The sequence below is a fragment of the Dichotomopilus funicola genome (assembly GCF_033296635.1).
Source record: "Dichotomopilus funicola strain CBS 141.50 unplaced genomic scaffold C8A04scaffold_80, whole genome shotgun sequence".
Taxonomy (NCBI): domain Eukaryota; kingdom Fungi; phylum Ascomycota; class Sordariomycetes; order Sordariales; family Chaetomiaceae; genus Dichotomopilus; species Dichotomopilus funicola.
Genome location: NW_026944101.1, coordinates 47,625 through 67,736, shown reverse-complemented (window position 1 = coordinate 67,736; position 20,112 = coordinate 47,625). Strand labels below are relative to the sequence as shown.

Below are 20,112 nucleotides of genomic sequence, written 5' to 3'. Positions count from 1 at the left end.
TACATACATATACACACACACACACACACACACACACACACACACACTTACTTTTGCTTGGAATATACCCCCTAAGGATACACATACTGCGGCATCTGCAACCCCCATCCATCCCCCCTCTGAGCTTCCACCTGCTTCACACTAAACCCATTCAGCACCCTCAAATTCAACGGCACCGTGTCGATATGTTTAGCCCGATGCTGCTGGTACGCCTCCGGCAGCGCAGCCACCTCGGCCTCGCTCATGTCCGGCCGCACTTCCGACCCCACCTGCACGCCGCAGGTCTTGCAGAACAGCTTCTGCCAGATGCGGTTGCCGAAGGTGTAGTAGGTGAGGTTGTCGCGGCCGGTGAGGGCGAATTGGGAGGTGGTGGGGTAGATCCAGACGGAGCCCTGGGACAAGTGTCAATGTCTGACCTTTTTGAGGATTAGGGGGGAGAGGGATGTGAAAGGGGGACAGTACCAGCCGGCAGAAACTGCAGTTGCACTCCATGATGCGGTCGGGATAGGTGCCGTCTTCGAGCGAGCCGTGGACGCGGACGGAGGTGGTCACCGCGCCGCAGTGGCAGCTCCCGTGGTAGGTTTTGCCGTCCTTTTCGAAATCGGCTGGGGCCGGGTCCTCGCCGGTGAAGGTGGGAGCGACGTACTTGGGCTCGAAGGTGTCGCCGTTGAATCTGGGATTCGTTAGATACCTGTGAATACGGGGTAGGAAATGGGTTGACAGGACGTACGGCTTGATCTCGAGACCCCAGATGTCTAAGCCTTGGATGGTTCGGACCTAGTTTTGTTAGCTTTTATTTATGTTTCGAGATGCTATCACATTGGAATCCAGCAAAACTCACATTGATACCCATCCCAGCAGGAAACATGGCACTCTTCGCTATCACCGTAGTCCCACACTTGCCACAAAACTGTCACAAACAACACCCACAATCAGTCACGATAACCTCTCAAAAAAGTTCGATCAATACCCCCCAAAGAATCTTCAAGGAAAGCAAGTAAACAAACCTGATGATCCAAATTCCTCCCCGCAAACCCATACCCAACCAGCAACCCCTCATCCTTCACCACCCGCACCGGCGTCTTGGGCACCAGCCACAGGTACGCCCGCTTGTAGCAGATGCTGCAGCTGCACTCGCTGGCCGAGGTGATGTCCTTGCCGTCGGGGGTGTCGACTTCGTAGACGAAGGCGCCGCAGTGGCAGTTGCCGCGGTAGGTGCGGGGGGTGGACATTGTGGATGGTTAGTAAAGTATTGGTGGAGTGTTGATGTTGGTGTAGGTGTTGGTGAAGTGTTGGTGAAGTGTTGGTGAAGTGTTGGTGTTGGTGGTGATGAGTGAGAAAAGATGATGAAATGATAGTTAATGATGAAATTTAGGTCGAGGTTGAAAAGACTTTAAACACCAATAAATAGACAGACAAGACACATTCTGTTCCAACCAATCTCTAATTCTAACCGTTTCACCAACCCGAATCAAGCACACCGGCCCAATCCCAGCTCCTCAACCCCTCAACCCCCAACCCCAACTCATCAAGAAACAACCGACCCCAAACCTCCCCCATCCAGCTCGCCAAGTCTGCTGCTCTAGTGCTCTCTCATGCCGCTGCACATGCGTATCAAACAGAGCCACTCTCGTATTTTATTCCCTGTCTTTCCATCCCTCCAGTTCCTCGGAAGAGAACAGGGTGTGCCGTGTGAATCGGAAACACCAGAGTTGCAAAGACCTCAGGAAGAAAATAAGTAATCATCGGCCTACCTTTTCCGTCCGTAGCGGCCCTAGCTAACTAGCCACTTGACTGCAGCAGAACCACCTGCAACTCCACTTCGGTCACTCCACTTCAGTCACTCCACTCCACAATTCACACTTGGAGTCACTGGCAACCTTGGACTTTGCCTCGCTCGCTTGCTTCACTCCTCGTATGTGATTTAGCTGTGAATGTGAATGTGAATGATAACCCCGCCCTGCCCGCATTAGATGCACACAGTCGGAGGACACTAAACCACACAGACCCCCCCCAAAATCGACCCATCACAGCATATCGCTTCCCAGGTTCACCGACCTGCGCAAGCCGCGTTAGTGCGAGCCTGGCAGCGCGTCAGTCCGAGCAAGGGAGGGGTCAAGACACCCCCTGCATTCACGACGCGGTCTCACGTGGTTGAGGGAGGCGGTTTTGTTGGGGGGCAGGGATTTTAATTAACTTCGGACGAAGTACCTACCTTAGTGGAAGTTGAAGTTGGCGTTTCGGAGGAGAGTTATCTCGCTTTTGTCAGCCAGCTCAGCCGGGAGACAGCACAGCAAGTCCGATCCGAGCGGAGCCGATTTTGATAGCTCCGAAGTCACTCGAGACTTGATTACTGACTGTCTTTCCAGTAAATCCGTGGGAGCCGGCACTGTGTTTAGTTTGGCCGTCGAGGGTGAGCTCTGCTGAGATCCTAGATGAGTTAACTATCGGAAAGGAGTTCCAATGGTGTCACCGACATATCCATCATCTGAACCCCAAAATCTGTCACGCAAGGAAAAGACTGTACTCGTATTGTCCTAACTACGTTACCCCCCAAATGCAAAAGAGTGTATGTCATAACCATGTCCAAAGTCCAAAGTCCAAATTCAAGATCGGTATTCAAAATTGCAAAAAAACACTCAGTCTGTCCTTCTTAAGGGTTGATTTCGTATCCCGACGAGGCGTTATATCTGGCCTTCTCATCAAAAGCTACAGACACCATCTCACTGCAGATCGCGCACCAGTCTCGCGCCAACCCACGCATAAGGGTAGTTGCGCTGGTACCAGTTGACGCTGTCTCCCGTTAGCACAGACCGAAAAGATAGAAATAAACCCGAAATAAAGGGAACGGGATAAACTCACAAACTCTTCCTTCCCGCCAGCCTCGGGTGCGTAGCCCACGACCCCCCAAGCACCACATTATGCTTCTCATCAAAAAAGTCCGCCGTATACCCCGGGTACAGCGGCATGGCCTCGAACCCGTCCCAGCGCGCAAGCACGCTGCTCGTCCACTCCCACACGCCGCCCATGTCGGCCTGGCCCGCGAGGCTTTCGCCGCGCGAGGTGACGGGGACGGGGTGCCAGTGGCGGAAGCCGGAGTTGTTGCCGTCGAGGTTGGTGAAGAGCGATTGGCGCGGTCGTCTCTTCTCCGTCGACTTGGCTGCTGCTTCGACGTCGGCTTCACCGTCGGAGCTGGCGCGGTCGGTGGGGGTGGCTGGGGGCGAGATTTCCACGCCGTTGTTGCAGAGGTGTCTTTTTGTGCGTAGCCAGTTAGCTTTTGCGTTCTAAAAACCCTTATGGGGTTTGCCCGGCATATGGTACATACCCGTTCACGGCCGGCACGGTCTGGCTCAGCTGGTTCTCCAGCTGCTTGTTCTTGAGGACCTCAGCATGCGCATACACGCTGCGTGCCTCTTCCATCGTGGGAATGCGTCCGCCCATCCAGGCCGCACAGCCCGCCAGCTCGTCGTACGACGCGAACACGGGCCAGTCCAGCGCGTGCTCCAGCGGGACGAGCCCATAGACCGTCCGCACCGCCTTGCCGTGGATGAAGGACTCCGGGACGGCCGTGTTGTCGTTGGTGGTATTCCCGTTGGTGCCGTCGGCCTCAACGGCCGGAGCATCATTGGTTCGGGCCCACGATGCCGGGATGCCGGTGGACTTGGTGTTGTACAGGTATCGTGCGTACTAAGAACCAAGTTAGCTCAACCACACCCTGGAACTCGGCGGAAATCTCCCAAGGAACACTTACCTCCTCGTTGCTAATCGCCCGTCCCTGCGCCTGGAAGGCATGAACTTGGGCCCGTCTCGCTGGCTTCTCATTGTCCCAACCATATGCGACATCTGTGTCGGTGCCGTCCTCCGGGTCGTCCATCCCAATGACAACTTCTTGCTCAGGGATATCGAACCACTCGTTCGGCACCCGCTCTGCGCGGGCCTTGGCCGCCAGCCTCTCAAAATCAGGCACGGCCACGCCGGGCGGAGGAAGCGTCTTGTCGCTCTGCAGCATCATGTACAGCAGCGTCTCGAGGTGCATTGCCTCGTGCTCGAAGCCGACCCAGATCGCCCGGCCGACATGTCGGGGGATGGCGTCCATGCCGTCCTTGTACAGGCCCTGCACACGGGCCCGGACACGGTCCTGGTAGGCGACGATCTCCTCAACGGCCGGCCACTCATCCGGGATGGGCGAGTGGTCGTGGCATTTCTCCGGGTTGTCGACGTCCGGGTCGATGCCGCGCTCAAAGATGACCGAGTACGTGGCCGGGTCGGTGGCCGGTGCCTTGGTCGTCTTGGTGAGCTGGATGTCGAGGAAGGTCGGGATATGGCCGAGGTAGAAGATGCAGGCGTTGCGCAGCTTGATAGGCTTCTCATGAAACTCTGCCGGCGTAAGCATCTCACGGGTGACCGTATCCCATGTTGCCCACAGGCCTTCCCAGTCCTCGAGGGAAGGGAGAGCGGTGCGGGCGTAGACGGATGGGATGAGACTGAAGGACATTTTGGGCTTGGTCAACATATGAAGAGCTAGATGAGCCGAAATCACGTCAGTTAGCGGGATGCTTCTCTCATCGATCGTGAGACTTGAGTCCGGCGTTTAAAAGATAACGAGCTATGTTTGGGGGGGTGGAGCTGGTGGGAGTCTTGGCCCTCGGTGATGTCACCCCCGCAGTCCAAAGCTCACCCCCCTGGTGGCTGATAAGCCATTTCGGGAAGGGCGCCGTGTAAGTGAACCCGGCGGGTGCCGCCCGACTGGTTTGATAACGTGGGGTGCATTTGGAAAACCCGAGAAACCGGGGACCGGGGAAAAAGTAAAAGCAAAGCCGTGGAAAACGTGGTTGTGGACAGGGGAGGGGGGTAGCAGGTGATCCGGTGCATTTGGAATCGTACATAACCAAAAGAAAAAACAGGGTCTTTTCCCCGGATCTCGACTCACCATAGTGCTCGCGGTGCCTCCATTCGCGGACCGATGTCATGCCGGCCTGTCTCCAGAGTTCGCCGGCTTCCTCGCTCGAGTACTTCAAGCTCTGCTCAACCTTGATCCGCTCGTGCGGCTGCACTCGCTCACCCATGACGATCGTGTCGCGGACCGGGGAATAGAAGGCCTGATGCCGGCCCCCCTGGGCATCGCACACGTACTCGCCCACAACACGCCAGTCCTTCTCGTCAAATGCATTCTCTCCCAGCACCTTGTTGGCATGGCGGAGGCCGTTCAGGATGAATCTATCGTCATTCGTCAGTCTCAGTCACGAGGGGGGCCCATCGACATGTTAAATGCGAGGGCAGGTATAGGCATATGTACTCATGGGTGACGCCCTCCTTGTCTTTTTAATGTTGAATATCGGGTTAGTATCACTAGATCAAGGTGTAGTCACAACAAATACTCACCATTGTAAGCATGGCTAATTTTGTGTTAGCGTGTGTCTCGGGGGACTTTGAATCACTCGCTGCGGATTTCCCAACTCACTAAACTCTGGCCGGATTGGCACACCCATCGAGGCCAATCAACATAGCATCCCCAGGGCCGAGAACGTCAGAAAACCCTTTCAGGAAATCCGCCGCATCTGCTCGGCCAAAGTTGCCTGTCGAGTAAGAGGACAAATGCATTAGCTTACCAAACTTCGGGGAACTGAGGCTAACGACGGCACAACTTGACTCACCGACACTCGAGCCAAGACTCATGATGCACTTCTTCCTCGAAGCAATACCAGGGCTCTTGAGCCAGGCCTGGCCGTCGTCGTATGTCCCCCACAAACCGTGGGCTCGAACGTGTTTGTATGCGGGGAGCTGCGCAAGGGTCCGCTGCAGCTCCTCCAGCGAGAGGTCCAGGGCATAGTAATCAACGTCCTTGGCAGCGTCTTCGAGAGCCTGCAAGAGTAAGTTCACCTTTCGAAGGTTCCTGTCAACAAAATACACAAAAGGTCAGCCGGCCAGACAGTCAGTTAGTTGGTAGATCGGTTTGAACCACCACTAACCCGCTGCCGAGCTCAATGACCATGGCCCCCGAGGGAATGTCCTTGACAATCTCTGCGGCGTATGACCCGAGCACTTCGATTTCATCATTGGTCAAGTAGTACTCGTCCAGGTAGGTGATCTAGACAAGTTAGCGTGGGGTGAGCCTGCCAGACCCCAAGGCAATTCTCTGAGTCTCACTTTTTCAAACAACTGCAGGCCCTTCTCATCGTACAGAAGCAGGGTGGGTAGCGTCCGGGGACCATTCCTCGCGCGGAACTGGGACAGCACCTCTGTCTTGAGGTTGATCTCGACCGCCACGCGGCGAATGTCGATAATGTCGAGGCCGGGAGCCGTCGTGCGCAGATCCGGCACCCCCTTCTTTTCCTTGATGGCACCGAAGCGCGGCATGGCGCCACCGTGCGGATTGTCGATGACCTGATCAACGGCAGTAGGCATAGTCGTTGAGTTGTCAGGCGGGTGTTGTTTTTCAATAATACACGAGGAGGCCGGGTTGAACTGGGATGATGAAGGCTATATACTCTAAAGCTTTCCGATGGAGCGAGAAAGGATGAGATGATGGGGCCTTCGGGTCAGATCAATTCAAGGTGGACTTGGTCAAGTAACCAACTACCTTCGGAGAGCAGAGATGGCGCCCTGAAATTGTATCTGTACCGGGCGGTACGTAGTTGGAGTGTCATCATGGTGGGCCCACGCTCAAACAACCTGCTCAAGCACGGGTCTCTTTCCAGTACCGGTACCCGGGGGCGAACTGAGGACCTTGGAAGATGCCGGGAGCTCACAAGGACTGCTCGATTTGTTAGACCCCGCTGTCCCTTGACCCACAGCCAACAAGCTCTTGATGAACATGCCGGCGGATATGTGCCATCGCAAGTTAAGTGTTGCATTTTCTCTTGGGACTAAATCTCCCAGGGCTACGGCCGGGTGATCGACGATCAGGATCTCGAGGCTTGGGGGGCTATGTAGTTAATTTAGGGGGGGGTGGTAGTGTAGATGGCCGAGTAAGTAGCCGTGGGAGAGCTATCGAAGGTATGGCGTTGTGTATGTTGGACCTAGACCTTCAAGGAAATTCTAGGTGAGGTCAGATGGTTACCAATACCAAGCCCGTCAATGAAGCATCGAAAGCGTGATCTCTGGAACCCTAATTTTGTTATTCCCCTCGCCCACAATTGCCCCCAGTGTTCAATAACCGTGCTCTCCCACCCACTCGCTGACCATGGCTCTAGAAGGTTGAGTAATCGATGGGAGAGAGGGAGAAAGGTGAAAAGTGCCCACCTCAGAAGATCTACAAACAGCAACCCCCTCCGGTCGAGAACACCCGGAAAACCCGACGCGCCAACCCCATTCCAGAACAGATCCAGAACCGGTTGCAGACGGCTCGGCTACCAGACTTCCTGACTTCCAAGAAACTCACCAGGGCGGGCTTGCATGGAAAGGCTGAATCATTTTGTCATGGAATGACCACGAGCATCGCGGCATCGCGGCGTGCTGACGGGAGACTCGGGGGGTGTGAGTGGGAATGAGTGATGTCAAGGAACAAATCACAGCGCTCCAGCGCCCCCGCGGTACAAGCCTGCCCCACGCCCCCGGCCTCTGTGGCAGGACGGGCAGGAGCCAGTGCGGCCGACTCAGTGGGTACTGGGGTGGCTGTCATTGGTCCACTAGCCACATCAAGGACTCTCCCCGTCGAGCCCGTGTGTGTGTCCGTGTTCCTGACGGGCTAAAAAGACCGAGCGCGGTGCCTGGATATGGAAGCTACGACTCTGTCCGGATGATGGAGGGCAATGGAAAAAACGCCGCGTTTGAGCAGGAACGAATGGTTCCATCTTGCATGATCCTATGAAACAGCCATCATGTGGCCGAGTTGAGCCTCCCAGGGCTGTTGAGGCGGACCCCACAGTCCTCGTCATCACCTCTCGGCGTTTGTGTTGCACACCCGTGGTGCTTTTTAGGGATGTAGGTCCAGATCGATCATTCCAACGGTCCCACCCGAAGAAATCGACATCGTGAACTCTAACCCCCAAAATGGGACCACCTCGATGTACATAGCATGCTCTTCCGGGAACGAATACTCCCCAAACCGCATCAACCACTCTAGTCTCCCTCGCCGGCAAGCCAATAATACAACTCCCCACGCTCTTTACCCCTCTCGAGGCCGACGGAAATAGGCACACTAGAGATTGAAAATGAGGAGCTGTCCTTTCGAAGATCCCGAATATCCGCCACGACGAAAAAGAACCCTCGAGATAGCCGAGGAAAACTACACAGAGGCTCCGGAAATGCACCATCCACAGGCCGACAAGCATTCACATGGATAACACCATAATGTAAAAGGATGATTGCCCGTTCAACCAGCCGCACTTCGTCTAGAAAACGCATAGTGTAGTTCCTGTACCTACCTTGCCGACTCAAGTACTGTCGTACCCGAGCGGCCGAGCTGCCACTTTGGAATCAACCACTTCCAACTCGGCCACGGCACAGTGTGGGATTGGTATGCAGGAGAAAACAAAAACGAGCAAGCAACAACCAACCCCAAACCGACCAATCTGTCCAGGCACAGCCGGCGATGCAAAAATATCCCAGGGAAAACCTTGGAAGCCGCAGCCGCAGCGAGCCATTGTCTCATCAATTTCTAAGCCGCTCGCTGCCGTTGCCGCCGAGCTCCAATGCCAGCTCACTATGCACTACCTATGTAGTGTATTCGAGACACAAAGGGCGCGGCTTTCCCAACGAGGAAAAAACAAGGTTCGGTCCAGGGGGCCTTGGGAAGGGGGGTACCTAACCAGCTTGCCAGCTAACCGCAAGCAAATCATTCCCCTGAACCCTTTCGTCAGTTTCGTGTACCCAAACCCGTCGACGTCATCCCCACCAATGGGCGGGCGCAGCACCCCACGCCCGCCGAGTGGCCCGCCGGGCTCCCACGGAGGACGAACGCGGGGTACGGAACGGAGGGCCTTGGCTTGGCTCGGCAAGTGGGTTTGGTGTGCTGCCGCAGTCCCCGGGGCTCGGGGGGATTGTTTGCTCCGAGTCTATGTACACTAAAGTAGCGGTTGTGTTCACTTGATGAGCTCCGTATTGTTTACACTAACCACTTAGTGATTCTAAATTGAAGAGGCCCAAAAGAAGAAGAAAAAAGGTGTCCTCAGGGGGGAAATTGAGCAAGTTATGGGATGGATGATGGCCTGGCCGGAGATTTGTCTCCTGCAGAGTGGTTTTTGAGATACCCACCCACAGCAGCCGTTATTTGTGGCCCCTGTAGATCTCGGGTTTAAGCTACATAGTAGAGGCGAGGCAGACAGAGGGATGAATCACCGAAGAATTGAAAGGGGTTATTCTTGAGGAATTCTCACATTGTGGATTTTAGACGGAGTCTCAATCGCGAGCTGCGGGCAACCCTTCTTCAGCAGAAATCAGCCGGAGGAAGTGTCCTTAGGGCACGCAAGATTCGTAGAATTGAACGTTCAATGACATGACAATCACGCCTTGGGTGTGCCCGGTGCTTCATTCCATTCCTATTTGGCAAAATGTCGCTCTGGAAAACCCGGAACGTCCCCCATCCACGTTTCAGGTTACAATTAATCAACATACGCCCTCTTTTTCCCAGAACCAAAAACGCCCCCAAGATGCTATAACGGCTGCCCCCTCCTAGTCCATCACCCAGCCTTCCAAGGTTTCCAGTGACAGAAGAACCACAGCTCAAATGTAATTATCCACCATCTCCCAAATCTGGGACGTCATCTTCACGCCCTGTTCCGTGATAATGCCGTCGATAAGCTCCGGATCGGTATAATCAACCTCATCCTGCTCGGCCACCATGGCAGCCACGACATCCCCGACCTCGCCCTCGCTACCCTTGCCCGCCACACCTGACGTTGGAGAAGCGCCCCCAGCGACAACATCAACCCCGACATTCTCAAACTTGCTGATGTCCTTCTGGTTGACACCAACCCTGTTAACAACCGGGTACGCGATCGGAGTCTTGCGGCAGATCTTGTGCGTCTCAGCAGCCACATAAAACCTCTTAATCCCCCCCTTAACCGTCTTCGTCAAATGCGCCAGCTGCGCGGTGCCCATACCAGAAATAATCCCCCCATTCTGCATAACCACCTCCGTACCAACCAGCACCAAGTTAATCTGCTTCTGGTTAACCAGCACATAAGCAACCTTATGCGGCGAGATAGTCTCAACCTCCAACCCCGCCTCACGTAACTGCGCCACCGCCACATCACTGCGCTTGTTGTGCCCATCCACAATATAGATCACCTTGAAATGCTTGCTCTGATCCGCAGCGGCACGCAGCAAGATCTTAGTCACCGTGCGACTGCCCCCCGCGGTAAGCACCACCCGCCCGTCGGACACGTACCGGCTGCCCCAGATGGCGATGCTATCGCGGTCGGCCTTGGCGCGCTGCGCAAACAGGTCTTTGTTCTCCAGGAGGTGCTGGCGTGTCTCGTCGAAACTGAGCACGCGGTCGGCGCCACCGCCACCACCGCCGGCTCCCGATCCGGCACCCGTCGAGGTGGTTGCTGCTGCGGGCCCTCTAAGCGATCGCAGCAGGTACTGTTCGAACAGGTCGGCGCCGGCGAGGAGGGGGAGGGGGTTGGGTGCTGAGGCGAGGAGTTTGGCTTTTTCTTTTTTGACGGTTTCGACTAGTTCCATTGCGGTGGAGGAGGAGGTGGCGCGGAGGAGTTCGATTAGGGACTCGATGGCGGCTACGCCCATTGTGAGGTCGCGGTCGGAATTTAAGAGTTCGCGGTAGGTGCGCACGACGCTGGAAGGCAAATTGTCAGCACTACATTCCATCCACACCTAGTTTACCTCCCAACTACATCGTCCTCATCTGTCCGTATGTTCCAAAGGAGAACCTACTCGAATGTTGACCCATTTTCGCGTTGCACCGAGCTTGAAGCGGAGGCTGTGGTGCGGACAGGGAGCTGGGAGCTGCCCCCTGTGTCGGTCGCCATCGTGATTGTGAAAAATGTAAAGAACGCTAGCACGGTAAAAGGGGGCAGTGGGCGGCGATAGAGCATGCAGCTGGGACTCGGTCGCGGTCAATGGCGGTTCACGACGGGTGATTGTTGATGTGGAAATGTAGCGGGGTAAGAATGGTGTGTGAACTCGGAATCGAGGGTGGACAACAGTTCACGTTGATAAGAGTGGTGTTTGGGTCAAAATTATGCAATGAAATCACTCTTCAAAGCTCCCTCTCGTTCGCCTGATGAGCACATTCAACTTTTGAGATATTCCTCGCTCAACTCTAGCTTGTGACTCAGCGGGTGCAACTGAGATTCGGGGCATTCTGCCACTTCAGACCGCCTAAGACCCCAAAATGCCCCTCCGTTAGTGGGGCCGAACCAGGTTCGCAATGAGGGGCATGGCGGGGCGCTAAGCTGGAGGCTCAGCAACCTGGAAGCTCCAGGCAGACCCAAGGGTCCTCCAGCGGTCCCCACCAAGGGCCGGCAGCTTGGTTCCCTCGTAGCTAAGTGCCGAAAAGGGAGCTTAAAGTTCTTCGTTTTCATTATTCCTCGGCAAGAAAGAGTCGCGAGAACCAGCAGAACTAAGGATGGACCCCTCTGCGACGATCGACCCGGCGACGGGCCAGCCGTTGCCTTCAGATGCCATTGTGCGCATTCTCCGTGAGTCTTTCTTATCCATCTACAGCTACTTCTTCGTGTAGTGTCCCTTCCCAAGCTGCGATCACAGAATCACGAACCTCATGTACCTCGGACTAAAGCTTCTAACTCGCCCCCTCTAGAAATCACCAACCGCGTGCACGTCTACTCCCTCCCGCGCGACGCCGTCTCCACCACCGCAGGCTACGCCGCCGCCTCCTGGACCACCGACCCGCGCAACCACATCTTCACCGCGCGCCTCCGCGTCCTCGAAACCTCCTTCACCCCCCCTACCCCCACCGCCGAAAAGCAGCAAAGCACCAACACCGAAGAAGAAGACCCCCCTCAAACCCTAAAAATCGACATCCTCCTCGAAGACCCTTCCACAGGCGCGCTCTTCGCAGCGGCCCCCTACACCTCCGGCGCCGTGGTCGAGCCGACGACAGACAGCTCGCGGTTTTTTGCCATACGTGTGCAAGACCCGACCAGCAAGCAAAAGGCTACGCTGGGCATCGGGTTTGAGGAGCGCAGCGAGGCGTTTGATTTTGGGGTTTCGTTGCAGGAGGCTGGACGGGCGTTGGGGTGGGCTGGGACGGGGACGTCTGCTGCGCAGGGTGGTGCTGGGAGTGGTAGTGGGGGGGTTGGGAAAGGGGGGGGTGTTGCTCTTGCTGGGGGAGGAGGAGGGGGTGGGTTTGGGGGGGAGGAGGAGAAGAGGGATTTGAGTTTGAAGGAAGGGGAGACGATTACGGTGAATTTGGCTGGGACGAGATTTGGGCGGAGGTCTGGGAGGTCGGAGTCGCAGGGGGAGAAGAAGGAGGATGGGAGCAGTAATTTGGCGTCGTTTGCGTTGCCGCCGCCGCCGCCTCCGAGTGGGAGGGCGCAGAAGAGGTTGAGCGCGCAGCAGTTGGGGTTTGATGATGGGCAGTTTGGGGAGTTTGCTTGATGTTGCGCTGCGGGGGTAATCAGTATCAGGGGCAATGACGCTTGAACAGTGGCACTTGGGATACCGCGCAGATGGGGAAGTTGACTTGTTCTTATTCTCTTGGGTGTTGTCGTCATTCCTTTGATATCCCCCTTTTCCTCCTTTCCTTTCGTCTTTCATAGTAGGCGGTATCCGCCGCTTCGCAGAGTCTCGCCAAGCATGGCGCCTAATAATGGTTAGATCTACGCAACGTTGGTTATGTCTCGAGTGGTCTTGGCTTGGTGTTACCTCAACTTGATACCATAGTTGCTTGTAGTCAAGACTACCCCCAAACACGTGTCTTACAGCCCAACGCTATAAATTTTGGATTCTTAATTATTTGAACGTGGGTTATGTTGTACATTTTCAAATGCTCGCATTAAATATTGCCTTCTCATATCGTACATCCACCCCCCTTAAACTAGGCTTTTACAACCGTTTACACATACCAGTCGGTACTTAAAAATTTCATATCCAAACTCTCCCATATCAACCCCCGTCCACCCTCACCCATCCATACTCTCGAGAGTGTCCCCCTCACCCAACAACAGAGTGCACACTACTCCCCCTAGACAACGACGACAAAGACCACATCCCCTTCCGATACGGCAAACTCATCCTCTTCTCCCTCTCCCCACGCCGGCGAAGCGATCCACGAAGCGAGTAAGAAGGCAAAAACAGCGACACCCGTCTCAGTTTCTCCCGCCACCGTGGCGGCGTGCGGCCGCTCCTGTTGCTGTTGCTGCTGCTGCACCGGGGAATATCACCAGCAGCAGCAGCACATGCGTCGGAGCCGCCGTGCCAGGGGAGAGAGTTGGTTTCGGCGGGGGTGGCGGGGGTGCTGTGGGTGGTGTTGTTGTTGGTGATGGGGGTGATGGGGGTGATGGGGGTGTTGGGTCCGTTGTGTCTGGTGAGTTTGGGGTTGGATTGGACTGGAATGGGGTTGATGAGGTGTGGTGTAGCTCTTTCTTCTTCCCCGCTCTCCTGTTTCTGCTCTTCTTTCTCTTTGGTGCCGCCTTGAACGTGTTCAACAAGAGCCACAGCGTCCTTCCCATCACTCGACTCATCACACAGCTGATCCTGACCCCGTACCTCACCAGACCAAGCAACCCCTTCCACCCCCGCTCCCCCCTTTCCACCTTCTCCCCCCTCAAACACCCCCCTCACTCCCCTCATCCCCATCTCCCCCCCATCCTCCTCACCATTACCCAACCCCCCATCCACAAAACTCCCCTCCGTCCCCTCCGTAACCGTCGTCCCTCTCTCCGTCACAGACACAGACACAGACACAGACCCCGACACAGACGGCGCCGTCCCCGACGCAGAAGATGACGAGCACGAAGGCGACGATGCCGATGATGACGGCGTGCGCTGCTTGCTTCCGTGCGACCAGCCATCTTCAGCGCCAACGCCGGGCGCAACGTAATACGTCGGCGCGCCGGGGGTGAAACAGGGGGAGAGTGGGCTTAGGACTGATGATGTCGTTGGGAAGGAGGCAGGGGCTGAGGAAGCGCGTGAAAGTTTGGGGGTTCCTGGTGTTTCTGGGGTTTCGGGGGTTTCGGGGAGTTCTGGGATTGTTGAGATTGATGGGATTGTGCTAGGCGAGACGGCCGGTTCATCGGTCTCTGGCGGGGTTTGGGTTGTTACACCGTTGGTGGTGGCACACGGGGCCACTCCGATATTCGACGCTCCTCCAAACCCATGGGAATCACCCGCATGGTATCGCTCTCCTGGGTTCATGACCGGGCCATTGAACCCACACCCCGAACGAAAAGGCATCGAGGCAGCTCCCGAAACAGGTCCATAGCATTGGAAGCTCGGCGGAAGCGAGAAAACAGGATAAACCGGAGGTGCAACAAACTGGACACCGCTGGCGGGGGCGGAGAACGAGCGGAGATGTTGGTACTGGTGTTCATGTTGCTGCTGCTGCTGCTGCTGCTGCTGTTGTTGTTGCTGCTGACGCGCATGCACGACAAAGAACCAGCGCTCGCGGTTCTGTAGCTCGACATGGATCTCCCCCAGACGGTGGAGGATGAGCTGCTCTTGCTTGTTGCTCTCAGCAATTTTGGCCCGCACCAGGGAAGCTTCCTTTTTGCAGCGTTTGATATCGGCCGGTGTCGTCAGTGTTTGAAGCGATGTTGCCGGGTTCCCGGGATCTCCTCCCGGTCCTGTCGACGTTTCTTTCCCCTCTGCTGCTGGCCTTTCGATTCTCACAGTCGTTACCGGGACACCCACTACCGCTGGTTTGACCACGCCTGCTGCGGCGAGCCGGCCCTCAACGGCGGCATAGCGCTGGAAGAGGCGAGTAGCGCGAAGACCTTGCTTTTGCAACTCATAGAGCAGGTACAAGCGTTCTCGGTGAAGTTCCTCGAGCGTACGCGGGTCCGGGGGCTGGACACCAAGAGCATGGTGGTGGTTGGTCGGTGTGGATGTTGGGATCGTGGTTGGTGGAGTAACTGAGGTTGTTGAGGAGGATGACGGCCGGTGGGGGCCGAAAGCTTTCGGTTTCGAAGAGAGCACCGCGGTCCGTAGACGGGAGAGCGTCTTTGTTGTCCCCGTTGCATTTTTGGTGCTGCTGTCGTTATTCTCAACAGGCAAGACGTCAACGAGGACTGCGGTTTTGTGAGGGACGGCACGTTGGCCGGTATTATTAGTCGTTGAAGTCATCTTGGCCAAAGTAAACACAAACAAGATGCACAAGAACTTCCAAGTCGGGGAGATAATAATGAAGCAGGACCGCTCGTCTCATCAAGCCCAGCAGCCCCAGAGAGAGTCCAGAGACCATGCCCCATGCAGGGGATTTAAGTCTGTACGGTTCTCCCAGGAAATCCATCTCGACAATTATCGGACAAAGATCCATTGGGCCAGCACTATCCCTGCCCTCCCTTGTTTGCCTGGCGAAGCGACCGTCTGAAGCCGGTTGGGAAACCCCGCTATCAGCCACATGGCTCCCTTGACTCTTTGATGGGCCAGTTATGCCAGGAAACGGGCTCTGCGTCTTGGCGGAGTTTGCCCTAAAGAGCAGCAATCCGACCAAACAAAGCAATCTTGACTTTGGCGTAAAACGAATATCGTACAACGGTTGGTAATTCCCAGCAAGCCCGTGGCGTTCTACAACGCTGTTCATCAAAGGGAACCAGGAAGAGGCGACATTCCAAAGACCCGATTTCCGCGCGCCAACCGCCTACATACACCCGCCCATATAGAAGACAAGGCTCGCTCTGGAACTCATCAATCCCTTTCTTTGGTCTTCCCTTGCGTTACAGGCTTACAGGCTAAAGCCACTATGCTTAGGAGGATCACAAAACCTCCAGAGACCCGCCTCTTCCGCAGCCTTTCGGACGGAAGTGATCTCGTCCGGTGTCACAGCGCGATTTATCTCCGCGTACCGCTTCTTCTCGGTGCCATTGTCCTCGGTCTCCGCTGGCGATTGTTGTTGTGATGGGGTCTGCTTCTTAGTCGTCGTCCTTTTGGATGGCCTACCCACATAGGCATCCGGGTGGTACTGCTCCATAATATTCACGAAACAGTCTTGAGACACGTCAGTTGCGAGAAACCTCATGATCTCCGCGCCCTCGGCCTCGAAGCCCGGCATGACCAGGTGGCGCACAAGCAATCCCCTTTTGGCGAGGCCGTCTGCAGTAAAGCAAAGATCCCCCACTTGCGCCTGCATGGCCCGGATACTCTCCCTTGCCGTGGCTGCATAGTCGTCTGCTTTGAGAAGGCGTTTCGCGCTCGTCGGCGACCAGAGCTTGAAGTCTGGCAGATAGATATCCACCAACCCGTCCATCAGTTCAAGCGACTCCAGCGAATCGTAGGCCGACGTGTTGTAGATGATGGGCAGCCTGAGCCCCTGGTCCCGGGCGTGGAGAATACTCAGGGCTACCTGGGGGACGACACTGCCAACAAGAAGAAGATAGGTACTCAGCCCAAAGCATCCATCGGTCAGGCTCGGCCACTCACTGCTCGGGGGTGATGAGGTTGATATTGTGCACATTACCCACTTCCTGGAGCTTGATGTACCTGTGCTATGTCAGCCTAGGGCGAGAAGAAACAGAGGTATCCCTCCCGTTTTCCCCTCCCCACTCCTCCGCTCCGCCGGTCAGTGTCAGTAAGACCTAGTAGAAACGAACATACCACTCCCCAAGTTCCTCAGGCGTAAGATCCATCCCATTCCGCTGGTGAGCAATATCATGATTCTGACAAAACACACAACGCAAGTTACACATACTAAAGAACACCGCACCACTCCCATGATGCCCTTGCACACAAGGCTCCTCACCAAAGTGCGGCGCAATGACGTTGACCTTGGCCGTCTCGGCGCCGATGAGACACATTCCCGTGGTCTCGTAGCGGTTCACGCCGCACCGCCGCGGACACAGGTTGCAGTTGCGCAGGTGGGCGTACGCGCGCGACCGCTTCAGGGCGGCGTCGACCGAGCTGAGCGAAAGGTATCGCGGGGTGTAGTCATCTAGGAGGAAGGGCGGTGCCAGATGCAGGGCTCGCCGCTGCTGCGGGTGCTGCTGCGGGTGCCGTCGAACGACGCCGACTCCGACTCCGACTCCTCCTGCTGATGCTGCTGCTGCCGTCACCATCCCTCCCAACCGCAGATGCCGTGAGACATATGCGGACCTATTACGCGCGGCTCGGAAGACATGCCGTTGGAGCGCGTGCATATTCCCTAGGTCTCCCTCGGCCTTGCCGAATGAACACAGTGTTTTTTTCCTACCGCGTCGATGTGCAGTAAGCACAACGGGCCTCTCAACTTAGAACCCGGCGCCGTGGGATCTCGCGCCAGGAGCAAACATGTCAAATGGTAGGTAAATCGGGGGGTTTTGAAGCGGGCAGCAAATGCTGCTTCAACCAGTCGCGGATTAACCCGTCTGTCTGTTCGTTTGAGTGCCGGCTTGATTTGGTTCCCGGGTGGAATTTGGCATCGAATTGTGCTTGCCCAAGGGGTAGGTTTGATCGATTAATTTGATTGAGGGAGGGAAACTTGATTGCCAGTGTTAGAGTGAGATCTTGACAGTGGGGTGAGTTTTGGGGAACTTGCCCAGCATGGAGCTCACCCCCTCCGCATGTAACTCGAAAATCATTTTCTCCCATTGGTCAAGACCCTTGTTGCCAAACCCCACATCGAGACTCTTTTCTCTGTCCCCTTAATACGGCCAATCACAGCAGTGTATTTTTATCAGACTTCCCTTTTCAGGCACGAGGAGACTGGACTCTTGACATTTTCATGCTTCACCCAACCCTCTAATACCTTACTCGCCATATTTTACTACAAGTCTTGGAGCATTAGATACCTAATGCTAACGTTATTTCAAAAAACAACCCGTCAACCCAATCGTTATTTGAGATATTTGGTGGCAACTGGCAACCGGTCGTGCTTGGGAGCCCATTGCTTGTGTTTCCCAGATGTTTGTCAACCGAGCGAGCCCAGAACTCTGGCACTCCTCTGCATAATACGAACGTAATTACCAAGCCTCCCTTCGCCCAACCACCTACTGTGTAACCAAAACCACAATCCTCGCCAACTCAAACACATTCATGCCAACCAACGCCATAACCACAGGCTCCTAACTCCCCATTCGTCCGTCCGTATGTCCAAAATGGAAAGAGGGAGAAAACCCCTCGTGAAATCCCATGCTCCTTTAGGTACCCCCTTGCACCCTCCTCACAGTTGTCGTATCCTGCCTACTCGCACCATTTCGTTAGCATCTTTGGTTTTCTCGCCAACTCCCCGTGTAGTAGCCAACTGCGTAGAAGAAACAAGGTACTTACTCAATCTTCCCAACACCCTTCAACCTCAAGTACACATCCGTCCCCCACCCATGCAAACTCTGCACCGCAATCCCACCCCCAAAATACTCCGCATACGCCCTACTCAACGGCAGGCCATATCCCAGCCCAGCAATCGAGCTACTCCCGTTACTCGCCGCCGAAATGACACTGAGCCCATCCCCCCCACTACCACCACTGACACCGGCGTAGCTGGGACCACTGCTGCCCGCCCATGACGACGCGCTTCCCGCACCAGGGACGTCGTCGGATTCGTTAAAAGTAGTGAAGGAGTAGCTCCAGATGTTGGGAAGCACGTCCGGGCTGATGCCGCCGCCGCGGTCCCGAATGCGGATGGTGACGCCGGGGGCGTTGTCGTCGAGCGGGGCGATGGTATCGCGGTCGAAGGCGCCGCGGGATTCGTGGGGCGGGCTGAGATGTACTTGGCCTTGTCCTTGTTGTTGTTGTTGTTGTTGTTGTTGTTGTTGTTGTTTGGGAGGGGGCTTAGCGCCGGGCGGCTCGGGAGCGATGGTGATGACGACGGGCTCGCGGCTCATGCCGTTCTCGACTGTAGCACGGAAGGCGTTTTTGAGTAGCTCGGTGATGATGTACTCGAGATGCATGGGTACGAAGGCGAAAGTGGTGTCGGGTTCACCGTCTATGATCCACTCTGGGCGCACGCCGTAGTTGAGCTCGCAGATGTCGGCTACGAAACCGCCGCAGGAGTCGATTGTTGATGTGGGACGTAGGGCGGTGTCGATCACCCCGATGTAGCTGGGGTGTTCGGGGCAGGGCGTTGGGCTCGCGGACGGGTCGAAGTGCGGGGTGCTACTGAAATGTAGGGCGATGTGCTGCTCCGCTACGAGGCGTGTACCGATGCGAGCGCGTAGATGCTCGTCGAGGAAACGGGTCACTTCGGAGGGGGAGATGTACTTGCGGCACTCGAGAAAGCCACGGGCAAGGATCGGTATGGTATCGGTATGCGTCTGTACTAGCTCCGCGAGCACTTCGGTAAACCGTATTTCATCTTCCAGATTGCTAATCGTACGCCCTTGCCAAGGTAGCAGCGTCGATAGCGAGTGTTGGTAGTTGTTATAGATCTTGTTGATATTAGGATTCGACACTACAATGTACGGGAGGTTTCGCAGGGCTTGGATACGATGAGAGAGTCGGATCGGGAGCAGCGAGAGGGTAAAACGGGCAGATGCTAAGAGCGCCTCGGCCGATAGTGGAGGACGGCCATGTCTGAAGAGTCAGGTGTCAGGCCCAAGTGAAATGGAAGGATAACGGCAGGGTATGTTACTTGACGAGGTCCACGAGACTCAATGGGTGTAAAGGTTGCTTTGCCAGATGGGGGGCGACATCAACATCAAGACGTCGTGGCTCGTGCTCGATGGTTCGTGAAGCTTGCGGGTGATGATGCGCAACCGATGCATCTTTCAAGTGCTGGAGAGTGGACGCCGCTCTCCGGGTGCCATTGAAGGTCTGGGCCTTCCTGGGCAAGAAACGCAGCGGCCGTGCAAGAGAACGCCTCATGTCGGCATATTGCGCAGGGTCGTGGGGTTGGAAAGTCAATCAGCTGCGGGTATGTATGTACCCGCTGGTGGAGACAAACCAGCTTCTCGTTGTCGTTGGGAGGTCGTTGGGGGCCGTTTCCGGAATTGCAAAGGCGTTCAAGTCGATTGGAAGCTCCGTAGGGAATGAGGAAAGTCGGAGTTAGAAAACCATAGGCAGAACGACTCGAAGGGGAGCCCGTTTGTGAAAAGAAGCGGTCAATTCCTCTAGAATTTG

At 55.8% G+C, this 20,112-nt stretch overlaps 7 protein-coding genes across 7 annotated transcripts; 1 reads left to right on the top strand and 6 right to left on the bottom strand.

Annotated features, from left to right (window-relative positions):
- Positions 1–71: 71 nt before the first annotated feature.
- C8A04DRAFT_39958 (uncharacterized protein) lies at positions 72–1,232 on the bottom strand (the record flags this gene model as incomplete). Its single annotated transcript, XM_062784775.1, has 5 exons — positions 72–392; positions 463–673; positions 731–777; positions 842–910; positions 1,008–1,232. 5 exons carry the CDS (start codon positions 1,230–1,232, stop codon positions 72–74), a joined length of 873 nt encoding a protein of 290 aa, XP_062633731.1.
- A 1,491-nt stretch (positions 1,233–2,723) lies between these two features.
- Positions 2,724–6,405, bottom strand: C8A04DRAFT_32110 (C-type lectin protein; the record flags this gene model as incomplete). The annotated part of the gene is made up of 11 exons (XM_062781981.1): positions 2,724–2,793; positions 2,863–3,252; positions 3,326–3,687; positions 3,752–4,521; positions 4,931–5,217; positions 5,297–5,318; positions 5,383–5,396; positions 5,462–5,576; positions 5,655–5,893; positions 5,970–6,088; positions 6,148–6,405. The coding sequence occupies 11 exons, from the start codon at positions 6,403–6,405 to the stop codon at positions 2,724–2,726; spliced, it is 2,646 nt and encodes an 881-aa protein (XP_062633730.1).
- A 3,258-nt stretch (positions 6,406–9,663) lies between these two features.
- On the bottom strand, positions 9,664–10,931 carry C8A04DRAFT_39956 (uncharacterized protein; the record flags this gene model as incomplete). Its single annotated transcript, XM_062784774.1, has 3 exons — positions 9,664–9,804; positions 9,865–10,738; positions 10,837–10,931. 3 exons carry the CDS (start codon positions 10,929–10,931, stop codon positions 9,664–9,666), a joined length of 1,110 nt encoding a protein of 369 aa, XP_062633729.1.
- Positions 10,932–11,530: 599 nt separating this feature from the next.
- Positions 11,531–12,522, top strand: C8A04DRAFT_39955 (uncharacterized protein; the record flags this gene model as incomplete). Its single annotated transcript, XM_062784773.1, has 2 exons — positions 11,531–11,603; positions 11,723–12,522. The coding sequence occupies 2 exons, from the start codon at positions 11,531–11,533 to the stop codon at positions 12,520–12,522; spliced, it is 873 nt and encodes a 290-aa protein (XP_062633728.1).
- Positions 12,523–13,077: 555 nt separating this feature from the next.
- C8A04DRAFT_32107 (uncharacterized protein) lies at positions 13,078–15,207 on the bottom strand (the record flags this gene model as incomplete). The annotated part of the gene is made up of 1 exon (XM_062781980.1): positions 13,078–15,207. One exon carries the CDS (start codon positions 15,205–15,207, stop codon positions 13,078–13,080), a length of 2,130 nt encoding a protein of 709 aa, XP_062633727.1.
- Positions 15,208–15,808: 601 nt separating this feature from the next.
- On the bottom strand, positions 15,809–17,197 carry C8A04DRAFT_39954 (uncharacterized protein; the record flags this gene model as incomplete). The annotated part of the gene is made up of 4 exons (XM_062784772.1): positions 15,809–16,439; positions 16,504–16,563; positions 16,678–17,063; positions 17,180–17,197. The coding sequence occupies 4 exons, from the start codon at positions 17,195–17,197 to the stop codon at positions 15,809–15,811; spliced, it is 1,095 nt and encodes a 364-aa protein (XP_062633726.1).
- Positions 17,198–18,320: 1,123 nt separating this feature from the next.
- Positions 18,321–19,857, bottom strand: C8A04DRAFT_15003 (branched-chain alpha-ketoacid dehydrogenase kinase; the record flags this gene model as incomplete). Its single annotated transcript, XM_062778322.1, has 2 exons — positions 18,321–19,566; positions 19,625–19,857. 2 exons carry the CDS (start codon positions 19,855–19,857, stop codon positions 18,321–18,323), a joined length of 1,479 nt encoding a protein of 492 aa, XP_062633725.1.
- Between the last annotated feature and the right edge of the window lie 255 nt (positions 19,858–20,112).